Source organism: Tenrec ecaudatus, chromosome 2 (genome assembly GCF_050624435.1).
Source record: "Tenrec ecaudatus isolate mTenEca1 chromosome 2, mTenEca1.hap1, whole genome shotgun sequence".
In the NCBI taxonomy this organism is placed as follows: domain Eukaryota; kingdom Metazoa; phylum Chordata; class Mammalia; order Afrosoricida; family Tenrecidae; genus Tenrec; species Tenrec ecaudatus.
In genome coordinates this window covers 215,138,338-215,157,366 of record NC_134531.1, presented here as the reverse complement: position 1 = coordinate 215,157,366, position 19,029 = coordinate 215,138,338, and the positions used below count along the sequence as shown (strand labels likewise).

General features: G+C 35.1%; 1 protein-coding gene and 1 non-coding gene across 3 annotated transcripts in view; one reads left to right on the top strand and one right to left on the bottom strand.

The window, feature by feature from the left end:
- The window catches only part of BRWD1 (bromodomain and WD repeat domain containing 1), a 145,428-nt gene that overhangs the window by 27,154 nt on the left and 99,245 nt on the right, over positions 1-19,029 (bottom strand). For both annotated transcript variants that reach the window (XM_075542286.1, XM_075542285.1), the window contains exons 29-37: positions 18,137-18,198; positions 14,001-14,156; positions 13,662-13,782; positions 11,802-11,927; positions 10,614-10,686; positions 8,640-8,681; positions 7,400-7,543; positions 6,198-6,350; positions 2,356-2,522 (exon numbers count right to left, since the gene is read on the bottom strand). In XM_075542286.1, the coding sequence (XP_075398401.1) occupies positions 2,356-2,522; positions 6,198-6,350; positions 7,400-7,543; positions 8,640-8,681; positions 10,614-10,686; positions 11,802-11,927; positions 13,662-13,782; positions 14,001-14,156; positions 18,137-18,198 (1,044 nt within the window). The remainder of the gene's footprint in view (positions 1-2,355; positions 2,523-6,197; positions 6,351-7,399; positions 7,544-8,639; positions 8,682-10,613; positions 10,687-11,801; positions 11,928-13,661; positions 13,783-14,000; positions 14,157-18,136; positions 18,199-19,029) is intronic.
- On the top strand, positions 18,549-18,655 carry LOC142441917 (U6 spliceosomal RNA). Its single transcript, XR_012783195.1, has one exon. It is a non-coding gene; the product is annotated as a U6 spliceosomal RNA (small nuclear RNA).

The following is a 19,029-nucleotide window of genomic DNA, read 5'->3' as shown; positions in this document are numbered from 1 at the left end:
GACCAGAGAATGAGCCCCAGGTGCTGGTTGAAGAGAGGTGCTGCTGTGGATCAATGACTGGATCCTTAATACTTACTGATCCTGATTTGTGCTAATTTCCCTAATAAATGCCATAATATTGTTTGGGAGTTTTATGCCACCATTGCAATTGATTGTTAAATCCAATTGAAGAGCAGAGTGTTGTGGGAGGAAAGGTTGGTGTCTGAGTAGGGTAAAAGGAGGATGGAGGGAGAGGCATGTTTGACTTCTGCCTCATGGCAATAGGCTTTGAGCAGTTAAGGAGATGGATTGTCATCCACACCATTTACTCAGTAATTCAAAGCCACACAAAGAAAGAGACCGCAAGGATTTGGGGTATTCTTTACATTGATCATTATATCCAGGGAGCTGAAATTTTTAATTTTCATCAGCAAATGCTTCAAGTCCTCACTTCAGAAAGCAGCATTGTTCCTCCCATCCTGATGCGACCTTTTTTGACATAAAATCCAGCTTCTCTGATGATTTACTCAGCATACAGATTAGACAAGTATAGTGAGAAGATACAACCCTGACACAAACCTTTCCTAGTTTTAAACCAAACAGTATTCTCTTTTTCTGTTTGCACAACTGCCTCTTGATCCATGTACAAATTCTTCATAAGCACCATGAGGTATATTCTGGAATTGCCATTCTTCTCAAGGTTATCTATAATTTATTATGGTCTATACAAATGCCTTGGCATAGTCAATAAAACACAGGTAAACATCTTTAAGGTAATCTCTGCTTTGAGCCAAGATCCACCTGACATCAGCAATAATATTCCTTGTCCCACGTCATCTTCTGAATCCAGCCTACACCTCTGGCAGCTCCCTATTAATGTCCTGATGCAACTGTTGTTGAATTGTCTTCAGCAAACTTTTACTTGCACGTGATATCAATGATACGGGTCTATAATTTGAGCCTTCTGTTTGGTCACCTTTGAAATGGGTACAAACATGGACCTGTTCCAGAGAGTTGGTCAAGTAGCTGTCTTCCAGATGTCCTGGCATAGGCGAGTGGATGCTTCAGGTGCTCCAGCAGCTTGCTGAAACATTTCAATTGGTATTCCATAGAGTCCTGGAGCCTTGTTCTTGACCATTGTTTTCAGTGCAGTTTGAACTTCTTCCTGCACCACCACTGGTTCTGGCTCTCATGCTATTCTCCTGAAATGGTGAGGTGCCAGTCATTCTTTTTGGTACAGTGACTCGCATTTTCTCCATCTTCTTTGATGCTTCCTGCATCTTTCAATATTTTGCTCATAGAATATTTCAATATTGTAACTCAGATCTTGAACTTATTCTTGAGTTCTTTCCGTTTAAGGTATGCTGAGCATGTCCTTTTTGTTTTTTTTAAGTCTAGGTCTCTGCACATGTCATTATTACATTTGATTCTGTCTTCAACTGCATTTGAAATTTTTTATTCACTCTTTGGCTTCATCATCCAATCCATCTCCCATCTTTATTAGCTATACTCTACGATTAAGAGAACGTTTCAGAGTCTCTCCAGACATCCACTTTTAACCTTTCTTTCCTGCCTTGTTAATGATCTATTGCCTAGGCAGGTTTTTGTGGTAAAATTAGGTGCCTTGACTGATATTCAGTCGGCTTATACTCGAGTATATACGATATATCTACCTTATCATTTTATCTCCCCTTTGGCCCATTTTAAAGTTATTTCAGTTTTTAATATATTCTGTTCAGTATTTTGTTTTTATTCTAGTGATTGTTGGTATTTTTTGTTTGCTTGCTTGCTTCCTGTTTGTTTCCATATATGAAATACGGTATAGATGATCTATAAAGACAGTGAAATGATTGGTAACTGCCTACAGGCATGGCAGGGAAGGATGGGGAGGGGAAGGGAAATTGAGGACTTCATTACTCTTCTTAACATGATTGAACAATGAAATTTTATGTATTTAAGTATATGCCAACAAAACTTTTAAAAATTAAGAAAATGGTGCACATGAAAAATTCTTCTCACCTAACTTAGTTACTATTAAGTGAACATTTTCCTATCCAGAATTCAATCAAGCCTATAAACGCATAGTTATTAATTCACTTTACTCTTTGTATTTAAATTTCCATTTCTTATGCAAAATATAAGTGGTAATTTAAATAATCCATAAAGATAAAAAGTTGTTTTCCAATGTTTATAAATTTATATAATTATACATCAACAACAGCTCTATTAACAGAAACTTTCAAAACAAAACAAGTCCATCACTATTATTCTGTAAATATATGGTATTTTATAAAGGACATAAATCTGTAGCATAATAAAAGTCCTAATTTTAAAAAAGTAATAATTTCACATAAAGCTAGGCAGTAACCAGTTCACCTGATACTTTTGTTAGCCAGATTCACTCCGTTACAACTTTGCCGCCTCTTGAACCTCTGGCTTCTTCGAAGTTTTTCATTCAATTTCTGTCCAATTTTAAAATCACAGGAAATTTTCTTCATTTTTTCTTCAAACAAGGCAGACAATCTCAAAGTCATACTGTAAATCTGTCAAGACAAAAAAGCAAAATCACAATTATGAAATCTCTCTTAAAATACTTTTATCAACCCCTCATAAAAAATCATCACTGAGGCTACTTACACCATATTATCTCATTAACTGTAGATAATGGCTGTCATCTACATTATCGACTTAGGATCTAGAATCAAAGAGCTACTTATTTTTGTCTGCAGTTCTCACTCTTTATTTCTCACTTTTACATCTGCATACACAAACTTTAAAAGGTACCCTTCTTCTAAGTTAGGTGGGACATTGACTGGTTACACAGCCAAAGCAGTGTCGCATTGGAGAGACGAAAACAAAAGCATTTTACACCAAATTTGATTACCTTTAATGCCACCTAGACAAAAATTATAAACAATGTGTTTTGCAACTAGTAAAGAACAAAATATACCCTAGAATTTGATTTGTAATTTAATAATTTTCATAATTAATATTAAATATTTAAAGGAAATATATTAAGTACTAGTGTAAATAACAGTACAACTGTATATTCACAAGCATTCTGTACTCATTCACAATCATTTCTAAAAATAAATGCAAAAGTCTAATGCAGTGGTCTTCAACTTCCTAAGGCCTCGACCCTTTAATACAGTTCATGATGTGATTCCCCCAGCCATAAAATTATTTTCATTGCTACTTTATAACTATAATTTTGCTACTGTTATGAATCGGGCAACCCCTATAAATGGGTCATTCAGCCTGCAAAGGGGTCACGACCCACAGGTTGAGAACCACTGGTCTACTCTCTAAACGTTGAATGCCACCTTTATGTATGTGAATTAGGAAGCAGGGAAGGAAAGAGACAACATCAGAATACTTGAGGAAATAAACTCAAACCCCACTGTCATCAAATTGATACCAACATAATAATTATATATTTAGGGCTTTCAAGGCTGTATTTCATTACATGAGCAGATAGACTCGTCTTCCTCAGGGGCATCTGGGGTTTGAACTACCAACCTCAGGATTAACAGCCCAACCTAATCACAGTGCCATCAGGGCTCCTTGAAAGAAACAAAAAGTACTAAAATAATATGTGTGTAGGATGTATTAATTTTCAATATGCTCCAACTAGGTTTGTATGTCTGTTTATACATGCAAAAGCCCCTGGAAAAATACAATTAAAAGACTGGAATTTTTTCCATGAACTTTTTGAAGCCTCTTAATATCTATAATTAATAACGTAAGATTTCTAATCACACCTTATCTTTGAAATAAACTTTGACAATATTTCTATTATTTTGCATGGTATATAATTTTTTAATCATTTTATTAGGGGTTCATCCAACTCATCACAATCCATACATACATCAGTTGTGAAAAGCACATGTGTACATTCATTGTCCGCATAATTCTCAAAACATTTGCTCTCCACCTAAGCCCCTGGCATCAGCTCCTAATTTTTACCCCTCCCTCCCCTCCCTCATGAACCCTTGATAATTTATAAAGTATTATTTTGTCATATCTTACACTGTCCGATGTCTCCCTTCACCCACTTTTCTGTTGTCCGTCCCCCACGGAGGGGATCACATGTAGATCCTTGTAATTGGTTCCCTGTTTCCAACCCACCCTCCCAGTATCTCCACTCATACCACTGGTCCTGAAGGGATCATCCACCCTGGATTCTCTGTGTTTCCAGTTCCTATCTGTACCAGTGTACATCCTCTGGTCTAGCCATATTTGTAAGGTAGAATTGAGATCATGATAGTAGAGGGGGAGGAAGCATTTAGGAACTAGAGGAAAGTTGTATGTTTCATCATTGCTACATCACACACTGACTGGCTGTCTCCTCCCCGAGACCCTTCTGTAAGGGGATGTCCATTAGCCAACAAATGAGCTTTGGGTCTCTACTCCACGCTCCGCCCCCTCATTCACTATGCTAAGATTTTTTGTTCTGATGATGCCTGATACCTGATCCCTTTGACACCTCGTGATTGCACAGGCTGGTATGCTCCTTCTGCATGGTATATAATTTTATTCTGCTTCAAAGCTGCACACTAGCTTAAGTGTAACATTAATGAGTATCCAATTAAGCTATAAATATACCAATTTCAACAAGGACTTATTTTTTTTATCTTGATCAAATTGCTTTAAAATTTCTATTATCTTTAGTTATCAGCATTATCATTTTTGATTTATGATTTTATGAAAAATTCAATTAATATATCTGAATTATAAATCCTTTAATAAAATGGGGTCAAAATATTGTACTGGCAGGCATTGCTTGCAATCATTACAAAAGCATAAAAACATTTTTCTCCTAATAAATCATCTAAATTATGCTTTCAAAATAAGTCTTGAACACACAGTATGTAATACATAAAAATAGAAGTTGAACCACGTATACTTGTTATAGCCTTTGTCTTAGGCTCAAGCATGTATGTTAAACAAGAGATTTATTTTCGAAATGTAAAGAAATGGTCTCATCAGTGATAATATGACATAAATCCATGGTTAAAACATGTTAGACTTAAATCTTAAATTACATCAAAAAGCAATTTTGGTATCTGAATGACATGAAAAGGGTTCCCAAATTGAGATAAGGAGGGAATCAAATACTAATAGTCACTGATTATAGACAGAGAAAAGTTATTACCTGGCAAATGTTCATTTTAAATCTTAGCTCTCAGATTAGGTATTATGAATGTACCAGCACAGCACATTGATTAAAAGAGTATGAAAAATGTCAAAACTCACTGAATGCAAAATGTGTTCTTTGTAAAAAGTCATCTAACATCCACTTTAAAAGTTTAGGGGTGTTTTCAATCCTTGCTCTTAATAGATAGCTTGCTTATAATCAATAAAACATGCATTCATTAATTCCAACACTAATCTTTTTATTACTTTTAATATTTCTTCTATTTCTGTCAAATTTCCAATTATTTAAGGTCAGCATATGTTGTCAGAAACACAAGTTTCTCGTTCTATTTATTACATTCAAACTTGTTCCTATTCCACCAGTCTCTCCAATCCTACTAATCTTCATTTGGTCATGAAATTTCAGAAATCTAAATATAACTTATTGGAAGGCAGCAGTAGTAACCTGGGCAGCAAGAGCTACATATTTTTTTAGACATTTTATTAGGGGTTCATACAACTCTTATCACAATCCATACATATACATACATCAATTGTATAAAGCACATCTGTACATTCTTGCCCTAATCATTTTCAAAGCATTTGCTCTCCACTTAAGCCCTTTGCATCGGGTCCTCTTTTTTTTCCCCTCCCTCCCTGCTTCCCTCTCCCTCATGAGCCCTTGATAATTTATAGATTATTATTTTGTCATATCTTGCCCTATCTGGAGTCTCCCTTCACTCCCCTTCTCTGTTGTCTGTCCCCCAGGGAGGAGGTCACATGTATATCCTTGTAATTGGTTGCCCCTTTCTAACCCACTCACCCTCTACTCTCCCAGTATCGCCCCTCACACCCCTGGTCCTGAATGTATCATCCACCCTGGATTCCCTGTGCCTCCAGCTCCTATCTGTACCAGTGTACAACCTCTGAAGAGCTATATTCTATTTTTTTTAAGAGCTATATTCTTAACCATAGAAGTAGCTGTCTTAATTCTATTCACAAAGCTTTAACGTTCCAACCTCTGCCAACAAATTACGAAGGTCATGTGCACACTTATTTTAACAACACAGTTTGAAAATTACCTTTGATCTCTTGTTCGGCGTATATGCTTTTGCATTGCTAAATATCAACCGGATATCTTTACAAAATTCCAAAGGGCTGTCATAATTTCCTGCTTCCAGTGTTTCCCTTACTGTTCCAAAATCCATGGGTGTATCTATAATATCTCGATAGTCCTAGGTTTTAAAATCAAAAATTAGTTGAAAGACCCAATTTCCACTTTTATAAATGACGATGGATTAGATCTATGAGCTATCTTCATGATGAAAGAGAAAAAAAGTTTTAAAAATCTAAAATGGGGGGGGGGGAATCTAAAATATATTTAAGGCAGATATGTAACATAGGAATATATCAAAATGTTCATGTATATCTTCGTAGTGAAATTATGATAGGTTTTTCAATCTCTTTATGGTTTTTTAAAAATAACTTTTAAGCTTAATAAAATATTAATATTTGTATTGTTAAAATATTGATGTTTTTAGGGATTTTCTAATTGAAGTTGTTAAAGAGATACTCTATCCAACTCAGTTTCCTGTGCCTGGCACTATTTAATGTATAAGCAGAGCCCAAAACCCAAACCCACTGCCACCTAATTGATTCTAACTCATAGATGCTACAGGGTCCTGTAGAACTGCTCCATAGTTTCTGAAGCTGTACATCTTCATAAAAGCAGATTGCCTCATCCTTCTGTGAAACAACTGCCAAATTTGAACCACCAACCTTGCAATTAGCGGCCCAACATTTAACCCATTGTCCCTTCAAGGACTCCCATTTAATTTAGCCCACTGCCACTGACTCATTTCCAACTCATAGTGACCTGTGTAGGGGTTTCTGTGACTATAGACCATTACAGGAGCAGGCAGCCTCATTTGTGTCCTACAGATCAGCTGGTAGGTTAAATCTCCCGATCTTGTGGCTAGCAGCAGCCCACACCACCACCACCATTAAATTCACAGCTATCTAAATTTCTCACATTAATGTAATTGAAATACAGGTTCAACTAGGCCTTAATTTTTAAAAGAGTTACAAGGGTGTCTACACATTCATGAAAACTGTAAAACAACTCTTCTTATAGATGACATACAACTGCTACGTGGTTAAGATGACGGTAATATAAAGCCTGGATACCTTAGCCTGTGAAGTTACATTTATTAACAATTTTCTATTATCTTCTCTACAAAAAAAAAAAAAAGAAGCCCCAAACATTTTAACAATGAAAACTTACTGGATAGTCAACCAAATCAACAGGTTGTCTAAATGGCTCAGAATCTTCACACTGAAAAATTAAGTTCACTAGTTCCTTACACTGTTTCTTCCAGTTGTTTTCAACATAGTTGGATGCTTTGCTGCTTTTTTTCCAGTCATGCACCTAAAATTATGTTCACAATATTAAATTATTTTTATGTCTTAGAAGTTACACTATGGTATTAAATTATTTTTAAAATGCAAATAAGCTTTTATCTTCCATATTGTCTGAGAATTTCAACTATTTTAGACCGTAACTACCACGAAAAGAAAAAAGAACTTGTTCACTGAAAAACATCACCTTGTTACTCTGTCCCACCTCCTAAATGCCCTTGTACTTGCAGATATAATTCAGTTTGAAATAGGGTTTTCCTTGTCACGTTAATAGGCTGATCAGTCAGTACAGAGTGTCTTATGATGATTCTGATATATGATAAAAGTAAATTAGGCAAAGAAATACGTGGAGAAGAAGGATATCAAGGGACATAAAAATCACCAAGGAACGCAGGAATGAAGCTGAAGAGAAATAAGGACCATCCCCCAGATATGATAGAACAGCCAGTGCCCTTCTAGCCTCCTGAGAGTAAACAAATATGTGTGCTAAAGTCACCTACTTTTGGTTATTTTGCTGTAGTAGCACTAGATAACTAAGGAGAATGGAGATGCTTAGGTATGTCTCTGTCCCCATCTCTAGAACCCATGAATATGCTACTTTGTGTGGCAAAAGGGTCTTTACATCAATGACTTCGAGTATTCGCCTCTCAAAATCTATTTTAGCTATGCAAATAATTCTCCACCTTAAATTTAAGTGAAATATTTTGTTTTTAGTATAACCATAACCTACTCCCAACATGAAAACTAGACATGGCCACCTTGATCCACCATTCAACCTCCAGTCAGGTCTGCATTATCACTAATAGCCCAAAAACATACCACACTGACCGAAGTGGTGACGTTCCTCCTAATGATCCACCCCGCTACTCGGCCCCACACTTCAGATGTCCTGTATCACTCCACTCCATCTACCCCAAAGAACACAGCTCAAAGCCCAATTCCCCATTAATTTTTCCTAATTTACCCATCAGTGTGAACTGATTTGATATAGAATATGCAAAATCTGTATAAATAAAACTTCTCAAACGTAAAACTTAAACTCTAAAGTTTGATTTTTAAACAAAGAACAAGTAAAGAATATGGTCACTCAAGTCAGGTAAACTTACCCTCCTTCTCCCAGAAGATGTTTTAGGAAGATCACTATCATCCTAGAAATAAAATCAAAGCACTTTAATTTTCTCATTAGCAATGTAATAATCTTTAATAAAAGCATTTCAAATAATCAACAGAATTACAACCAACTGCATTAGATGATCTTTATAGCACCCACACTCCAATGAGCCACTTTCTTCAAGAATAATACATTCTGAAATTTAAAAAATTTAACTGTCCTGTAAGAGCTCCCAATAAAATGGTTTTGGAGAGGAAAAATATATTTAGATATATATATATATATATATATATATATATATCACCTTATTTATATATATCACTATTTTTATATCACTTTATATATTTATATATATCACTGTCAAGCATTGTACATGTGATGAAGCATAAACACACACACACAAGTAGCTTAATGTGTACTACCTCTACCTATAAAACCCACTGTGATATTCAAGGTCATATCAACTTGAGTATGCCATAATTCTCACTGGTTTGGCAGATATTATCTAATCACTCTCCATTTTGTCAACGGACCTGAGCAGCCAAAGTGCTAGAAATGGAGTTTACTTGGGGCAGTAGCCAGCGTCCAATCTACATGGGTGTTCTGACAAGTTCTCCACTTTCTCTACCTTTCCTACATCCAGCCTGGTTAGTCATCCTCTCACCTACTGTTCTTGAAATGTGAGCCAGAACAATTGTTGCCCTGACCTGCAGATTACGGGTTTTTCAGACTTCATAACCACATGATTAAGAAGCCTCCGCTCTATTGCCTGACCCCTGAACTTGAAAGGAATCTGTCTCTACAACTAACTGTGAGTTCTTTAAAATCAATCAATAAATCATTCCCTCTAAACACACACACACTGTTCACACGGTTACACTTCACTGGTTTTGCTTCTCCAGAAATTTCACTCTAAGACTTTTGGTGCTAATTCCATGCAGTTGGCTTCTATAACGACCAATATTGCTTTCAGACTTACAAATTGCATAAATGAACGTAAGTGCAAACACAAATGCAAAAACTCATAACCAGTCAGCCACATTCAAGTACGAAAACACAAGTATGCTCAGGGCTGGTTAGCAATGTGTTAAGGAACAAAATGTTAAAGGATGAATATTTTGAGTGGGTTTTCAATTCTCAATCTTAAACACACTGAGAACTGTCTCCAGTAGTAAAAGGAATACTATTAAACAATGGTGTGAAGAGGCATTAGAAATAGGCCTATTATCACCAATAGATCAAATATTTATGAGAAACAAGGTGAATACCTATTTTAGACTCATTCTAAGACAGCCATATAGGTCTTTTAGAATGCATGGACTTTCTATTCTAATTTTAGTAATATATTATTTCATAAATCATATTACTATATCCATTTAATTACCCACATAAATTAGCATAACATGATACAACTAAAGAAAATGCATAGAAATGCATAGAAATGGACAATTTATTGTTTTTTAATGTATTACATTAAATACATTAATGTATTAATGTATTTCCTAAAACATCAAACCAGAGTGTCATCATGTCTGGTGTAAAGTTACACAACATCATGGATATTTGCTTAGTACCATCTTTAGTGTAGGACTATGGAGTATTTGGACTATAGTCAGGCTTATTAATTTTTAATTCTATTTAAAACATACACACATATAATGACTTTACAAAACATACTTCTAAGGTATTTTTTAAAACATACTATTCTCAAGTTAAAATTTGTAAGAACATATTTCACATACCTAAAGGTACTAATTTCTGTTTCTTAGTTACTTTCTATCCATTATTATACTTCATTAAGTCATCTATGTAAATCTAAAATGCAGTGTTTATCAAATGCTCTAAATGTTCACAGTATATTGTAAATTGCATGAGTATTAGAGAATCAACATTTTCTACTGAGTTCATCATTTTTTAGGTTAACAATTCAGAAGAACAAAAATCATTATAAAATTGACAAACTTCATACCAATTCCTCAGCATTTTGCTCATCATTTTCAGATGTGTTAGTAAACTCTGAGATATTTGAACAGTCTTGATTCCTGAAAAGCAATTATTCACTTTTAAAATCAGTTAACTCTAAATATCTGAAATATGCATTAATATGTAAAATATGCATTCCTGTCTATGCATAATTAATTTTAAGCAGAGGAATAGCAGATTTTGATCCAATCCTCTATAGAAATAACCATTGAAAATTTCAATTCAAAATTGAGAATTATAAGGTTTATTTGTCTTAAGTATACACTCAAAACTTTTCCTAAGTATTTGTTCCACTATTAGCTATAATCACATTTATAAATGCCAATAGTTGGCTTAACTAACGAAAAAAAGTCTGCCTCAAGTATTATGTTCTTATAAGACAAACAGCAATTTGAAAGATTATATAGAAACCTTAGCAAGCATTAAGTTAAGGTAACAAGGGACGAGTAATTCAGTAAAGAATAGCTATACAATTCAAAAATTCTAATGAATGCACTAAATTACATGTGTCAAAACTGAAATAAAATTTAAAGATAAAAAAGGCTGATTTGAGGAAAAGATTTGAAGGAATTAAAAATTAAAATAAATAGTATTTTAGCTTGAATACAAAGAAAGCAAGCTAAAAAAGGAACAGCTTGTCAGAAAAGCCAAAAATGTGTGGCTGTTCTTTAGAAAATTACAGGATTCTACAGGGGAAGTGACCAAGTAAGAGCCCTCTAGAATCCAAACAGTCACCACACCAAAGTAACTAGACTAAGAAAACCGTCAGTGCAACAAGGCCTTTAGGTTGAATCCTGAGGTTGATAAAGTATGTTGTAACAAACTCAAGTAAATGCTAAAAGCCATTTAGTACCTCACCAAGGTTGATGTCTTAATATTTTTTGTAAGTGTACCAACCAGTAACAGAAAATGTTGCCAAAGTGGGAGCTGGGGAAGGTTTTATAGCAACTCTTCTTCAGTGTAACATTATTTCGAAAATTTTAAAGTAGAAGAAAATGATTCAATTCTGAATTCCTTTAATGAAAGTTTAATCACAACGAATATACAAAGATATATCATTTAGTTATATATCAAAAGGATATAATTAGAGAGTAAAAAAATAAACTGGGTGTAGTCCTAAGACACAAAATACAGTACCCCTTTTCCATAACATCCATAAGATGAGGCAACGTACTTGATGAAATTTAAAAGTTGGTCTGTTATCTTCTTAGCTGATCTTGCAATTACACTCTCGGGTTCATTAAACGTTCTGGCATTATGTTCAATGCACCTTACTTCCCAAACTAATGCAGACAGCCTCCTTCAAAACAAAGTATGTAAATAAGACTTACAAACCAGAAGGCCAGAAAACAAAAAATAAATTTTCCTTAGCACAATATATTATGTCACCATGTTCAATTAATTATACGCTAAAAAACTCAAGAGCTCACTGCCCCCATGTTAATTATGACGCTAAACAACAGAAAACAGAAAAGAGCTGACCTTGTGGGGCTATGGGCTTTAAATGACTCTGTGGTGGTTAACAGCCCAACAGTGAAACCCACTATACTATACCATCAAACCGAAATATAAACAAACGCATTGCCTTTGAGCTGATGGGTCATAGCCATGCTAGAGAGCAGGGTAGATTTCTCAGACTGTAACCCTTTATGGGAATAGATAGCTGTTTTTCTCCAAGGAGCAGTGAGTGGTTTCAAACTGCTGACCTTGGGGATCACAGCCCTACCCTTAGCCACTACACTAGCAGGGCTCCTTACTATGCCACCAAAACCAAACTCACAGACATGGAGTCAGTGCTGACTCATAGCAACCCCTGTAGGTTTCCAAGACAGCAACTGTTTACGAGAGTAGAAAGTCCACCCTCTCCCTCAGAAACCCAAGTGCCAACCATGCAACCGCAGCCCAACTCTTAATCACTACACGACCAGTGCTCCTTAATTAAACCATAGTTCAAAGTTTCTAACACTGTCAACTAGATCACAATCATAAGCAATTCTAGTTAACAGTGAATTGCAGAAAAGAACCAAAAATATCTAACACACCATTTTATCACAGGTAGGTCACCAAAGTAGCCCTGTTTTTCCACTGCCAAATAAATCTTTAAGGAGCCCTGGTAGCAGAGTGGGTTGCATGTTGTGCTGTTAACCACAAGATCAGCATTTCAAACCCACCAACTTCTGAGGGAGAATTACGAGGGCTTTCTGTTCCCAAAAATACTTACAGCATCAGAAACCTAAAGGGACAATTCTACCCTATAGGACTCACTAACGACTGAACTAAAAGGCAGAAAGTATAGGTACCTTTTGAATATGTTGCCATGCAATGAAGAAAATTTGTTAAAATGCCCTAAAAATCAATCTCACTATAAATTGGCAAAGTGGTTTCTCATTATGATACACATTCCTATTTAAATACTAAGATAAGTTACACTGATCACATGGGCTGTAGCTTTTTTGTAACGACAACTTTTCAAAGGAATGTAATTGTTATAAACTACTATCACTAGTTAAATTATCATTAGATATAGGAAATTTTATATTTACCAATGTTCTATAGCCAGAGACTAAGATTTAGAGGAGTAAGGAGCCCACTGGAGGAATTATCAGGCAAGCATTGGACTACTAATCTCAAGGCTGGCAGTTCAAAGACTGAGGCTATCTGCTCCTATAAAGATCTACATCCTTGTACACCCTACAAAGGAAATCAACTTGAGCTGAATCAACTTGATGGCAGGGGGCTTGGTTTTGGTTTTAGAGGTTACTTGCTAATAAAATTTTCTTTTTCAATGAAAAAGACTACTATAGATTGAAAAATCAAGACATAATAATTATTTTATGTCTGGGTCAATCCCCACCTACTTGTAGACACTTAACATAAATTCTAATGCAGAATCAAGAAATTAGTGAAAGAAGAGAAGAAGAGAGAAAATGTTATCACCCCACCTACTGGTACCATCAACCACTGTACCTCTCTCTCTGTTTACTTTTGGCTAAAATCTTTTCAAATTGTTTTCTGAAAACAGGTTCCTACTAACCTGTAATATCGATTTACAAGCCTCAATCGAATTGTGTAAAGATCAGTTGGATAAGCTACTACTGTGCAGTACTTTGGGTAGGTACACAGATCAACTGGACCCGCAAAAGCTGCTGCTATATCTGTTAAGGGAGAACAGTTTTTAATCAATAAATCCATGACTTCTAGATGCCATTTCTCTACAAATCATTCGTAAGAGTTACATTAAATATTACAGGCTAAATCGAAAGTTAATATGTAGATAATGAAATAAAGAATACAACTGCAATCATGCTATTTTAAAATACTTTTATAGAAAAGAAAGCCTGAAGACAAAATGTTTCATCAATAATAATCTTACCAAGATTCAAGAGTTGATCTATGCCACTGATAATTCGTTCACATTCTTCATCTCTTGATTTCTGACCCCATTCACCATTTTGTGGCTTATAGAGCAATTTCTCCAGCTCATCTGAAGTGACAGATATACTAGCTCCTAATTCTTCAGGTGGATTAACTATGAATTCCATTAAAAAGATGGGATTCAAAGGGGACAAGGAGAGAACACATCATAAAATGAATGCACACTGTATTTAAATTCAATGGTAAAATGTAATAAATTAGGTTACTTGCACATCTAAAATCAGAGTTCAAATTCACAACCTTGAAAATTATCTAGTTAAATTAGCAAAATGAATAAACTTAGTAGCAACATAATCTTTTCATCTGCACTAAAACTTTCCCATGAGGTTGCAATCATTAACAAATGTTCAATCCACTTCCTACCAAGAGGCTTCTGAAGAAAATACTGACTCAATATGTTTTAAAATTTAATCTTAAATAAAATAAAAATTAATCTTTAAAAAGTCAAAATGAGATTAGTAAAATCTCCCACTGTAACAAATGTCTAATTTTCTAATTTAATAGATGTTACAGAATAAGGAAGGAATTTCAAATCAAATTTTTTGGGGTGGATTTAAAGTCTACAAGAAAACAAGTAGGCTTTAAGGAAGCAATGTAAAGGTAAGTATAAATGCTAATGACCATATCAAAGAAAGGCTCACATTAATAAACAAAGGTCAGAAAGTTACTCATAAAAGGGAGAAATCAGAGGAAAAGGGATAGAGGGTAGGCTTCTATGAGGGATTGATGGGTAGGTCTAACTGCTGAATGCAAGTTTGGTGGTCTGGAATGTAAAACCCCCACCTAATAAACAAATGAATGAACCTTGAAATCATTATGCTCGGTGAAAGAAGTCAAACACAAGGACCATATAATGTATTTTGTTGTTAGTTGCAATGAGTTGGTTCTAGCCCACAGTGAACTTATTATGAACAGAATGAAACACTGCTCAGTGCTGGATCAATCTCACAATTGTTCCCATACTTGAGCCCATTGTTGCAGCAATAGTGTCAATCCATCTCCCTGAGGGCCTTCCTCTCCTTTGCTGCCCACCCCTATAATTTTAATACCTTTTACATAAAAAGTCTAAAATAGACATATAGAAAAAGAAAGTAAATTGGTGGCTCAAGATGGAGGGTGACGTAGATAACTAAAGAAATATAAGGTGATGAAAATGTTTCATTACTGACTATGGAATAGTTGCATAATTCTGAAAAAATATACTAACAGTACTATTAATGGTTGAAATTCAAGGTATGTGAATAATTTAAGTCCCCAAATGTTACCAATCATTAATGTGCTTGGCTGCTAACTGAAAAATTAGAAGTTCAATTCTACCCAGCAGTGCCTCAAAAGAATGTCCAGGCAATCTCCTTTCCAAAAAATTCAGCCATTAAAAACTCTCCAGGGCGTCTAAAGGGGAACTAATATCAAGGAGTTCAGAAAGAAGGGAATGTTCTGAAAATTGATTGTGGTAGTAATTGTACAATGCTGCTTATGTGATTGAACTATGGAATGATAGGCTAGCTGTATTAGCTCCCAATAAAATGGTTTGGGGGGGACGAGAGAAAAAAAGAACTCTCCAAAGTATATTCCTACTCTGACACATGAGGATGCCATGAGTCAAATTAATTCAACAGCAAGCAATTTTTAAAATCTCTTTAAAAATTATGAGTAATGGTGGTATACACAGTATGCACATATCTTGTACTTTAAATACAATTTCTCCATAAAATGAACAATGGCTACACGGAGCATTGTCTGATTGTAGGGCTTACCACCCCTACCTCACTGCCATCAAATCAATGCTTACTCACAGCAACCCTATGGGACAGGGTAGAAATGCCCCTGTGAGTTTCTGAGACAGCAACTCTCTACAGAAGTAGAAGTCCTGTCTTTCTCCCAAGGAGTAGCTGGTGGTTTCATACTGCTGACCTTGTGGTTAGCAGTCCAAAGCATAATCACTGCACTCCAAGGCTCGGATTGAGAAATACAAGATGATCCTAGATGACTTCACAGTCTCAGGAAATCAGCAACTAATTAAAAAACTATGACAAAAAGTCAACACAGGAGCCACCTTGAACAGGCTAATGGTCATATTTGTGACAACCTCGTCTAAACAATAACTACAATATATATATAATATTATGTATAGAGTGATATATATATATTCCAAAACCAAAAATTTCCTGTTATCTCACTCATAAAAACCCTACAGGACAGAGCAGAACTTCCCTGTGGATTTCCAACTCTGTAAATCTTCACAGGAGAGGAAAGCCACCTCCCATGGGTTGGCTGGTAGTTTCAAATGCATGACCTTATAATTAGCAGCCTAACGGACGCGTAACCCACTATGCCACCAGGGCTCCTTTTGTCTATGTTAGTACATATTAATAATAAAAAATTTTCTTAGAGAATAAGGTTCTAACTAATAATGAAGAAATTACAGATATCAAAAAAATTACTATTTTGACATATACAATAATAGTAATTTCAGTCAAAAATTATGAATTCTAAAATCAGTAGGTAGAAGATGAGCAACAGGATATTTGAAAAATATGAATTAGGGTCTCAGATACATTCATTAAAAAAAACTTATTGGGGAAACCTGGAAAACACTAACCAATCTAAGTAAATGAAGGTGACATGACCAGAACAACATAAAGCAACAGCATGCATCCTCTTGTATTGAAAAGGGCCATCACTTTTGTGACACACTTACCAAAAATGTAAAATCTGAATTGAGGGGGAAAAAAAATCTGGAAAAAAAAATCAATGTGAGGGAAATTCTATATTCTTCAAGTGTCAAGTGAAAGACTGAAGAATCCCAGTTTAAAGGAGACTAAGAACACATAGAATTGAAGCCTACCTGTGGAAGGATATTGGTCAATTAGGTGACAAAATTGAGTAAGATGTACAAATGATAATACCGTTTCAATGAAAACTTGCATAATTTGATCATTGTACAGTGGTAGTTATGTAAAAATATTAACATTTGGGAAGTCTGATGACATTTAAGAAATGTTTCCTCCTTAGCTTTCTTCCTCTAAGCAGCTGGTGGGTTGAAACTGCTGGTCCCATGGTTAGTAATCCAATTTGTAGTAGGCCTTCTACATGCCATCAGGATTCACCAACCATATGTTGCAGTTTTACTCTATCTAATGAGTCGGATTTGACTCAAGGGCAATGGGCTAGATAGAAGAGAACTATATGGTATAGTTGAAATATTCCCAAAATCAAACCTAACCCATTGCCATAGAACCAATTCAAACTCAAAATTACTTATCTGAGACTATAAAACATTCGGAGCAGATAATCCTCACCTTTCTGCCTTGGAGTAGTTGGGATTTCAACCACTGACATTGTGATGAACGAACAGCCCAACACCTAGTGCATCATCAGGGTTCTTTAGCATTGGTTGGAGCTAATAGCTTAGGTTCTTTGCCAAGCTGCTTGCCTTTCTAGATGTATATACAATAATTTTAAAAGCTTAAAATTAAAGAAATAGAAGGGATAAAGAACACCCATTCAAAAGGCTAAGCACCGGAAATAAACCAGGGATCAAAATGTTCAATGTTAACCATAGTAAAGGAGGAGGAAACGACAAGCAAAGGAGAAAACAGCCAATTATCAAGTACGAGGTCCTTCAGGAAAACTAAAGAAAAAAACACTGTAACTGCTAACATTGGAGGAAGGGCTAGCTTAGAAAGAAAATCTATTTCTCAGAATAGAACAGCTAATCCGTAAGAAGACAAACATGTTGATGTTAAACCCCAAATCCAAAAACAGACAAATCAAAGTTAAGATATATTTGGGGAGGTGAAACAAGGATGAGGAAATGAAAATAAAGGGCATGTGGAAGAAATCAAATGAGTATTTAAACCAGAGCCAAATCAGAAATGACAATGAACTGCTGACATATAGTATAAAGCTAGAATCTAAAGATAAGAATTAACAAGAGATATAATTGTTTTCTATTGAATTTCATGTTGCTGTAATAATTTTAATAATTTATCAAAGAAAACATGCTTACACATTAAAAATGAAAATTACATAAAGATAAAATATTTTCATTTAGTTAACAATTTTACATACCATTATCAGGAATTGGCTCCATGTCCCATGGGCTAAGTTTCTCTATTTCAGTATTGTCCCACCTACAAAACTCACAAAAATTGAGCTTGGTTAACCTTTTATAAAGACAAATTGTAGCTAAAGACAAGAATCTATTACAAGAGCACAAAAAATAATTTAAAATGTGGAAATTAATCTGATTGTATCAATTAGATTTTAAATATTAACTTTTTTTAAAAGATATACTTTAAAAAGCACAAAGTATGCATGAGCAAAGCAGAAATCCTGCGGGGCCAAAATCCAAGGTTTGGTGGTTTTTTTTTTTTACTTTTTCTTTGCAATGGTTGTTATACTTCAGAATATGGACTTTATTCCCTGGCCAACAGAAAGGCATCAAAGAATCATTTAAGGGAAATGATAAAATATGTGTCTGGTGCTCGCTTCGGCAGCACATATACTAAAATTGGAACGATACAGAGAAGATTAGCATGGCCCCTGCGTAAGGATGACACGCAAATTCGTGAAGCATTCCATATTTTAAAAATATATATATATATGTGTGTGTCTGAACAACTAATGGGAATACTTTTCCCTGAGGATACGGGAAAGGGAGGGGGGCACTGATAGCATGGATGATTACATAACCCTATTCTAGGGGAGTGAACAACAAATTGTAGGTGAATGGATTTATTGGATGGGGTAAGATAATGGCAAAAGTAATAATAATATATAATAACAAGGGCTCCTTGGGGGTAGGAGGGGGTAAAAAGGAGCTGGTTATCGAGAAATTCAAGGAGAAAGAAAATGTTAGGAAACTGAATGTGGTAGCAACTATACAATTATGCTTGACCTAAATGAATTATGGATTGTTAATTTCAGTTGCAAGCTCCCTATAAAACGATTAATAACATATA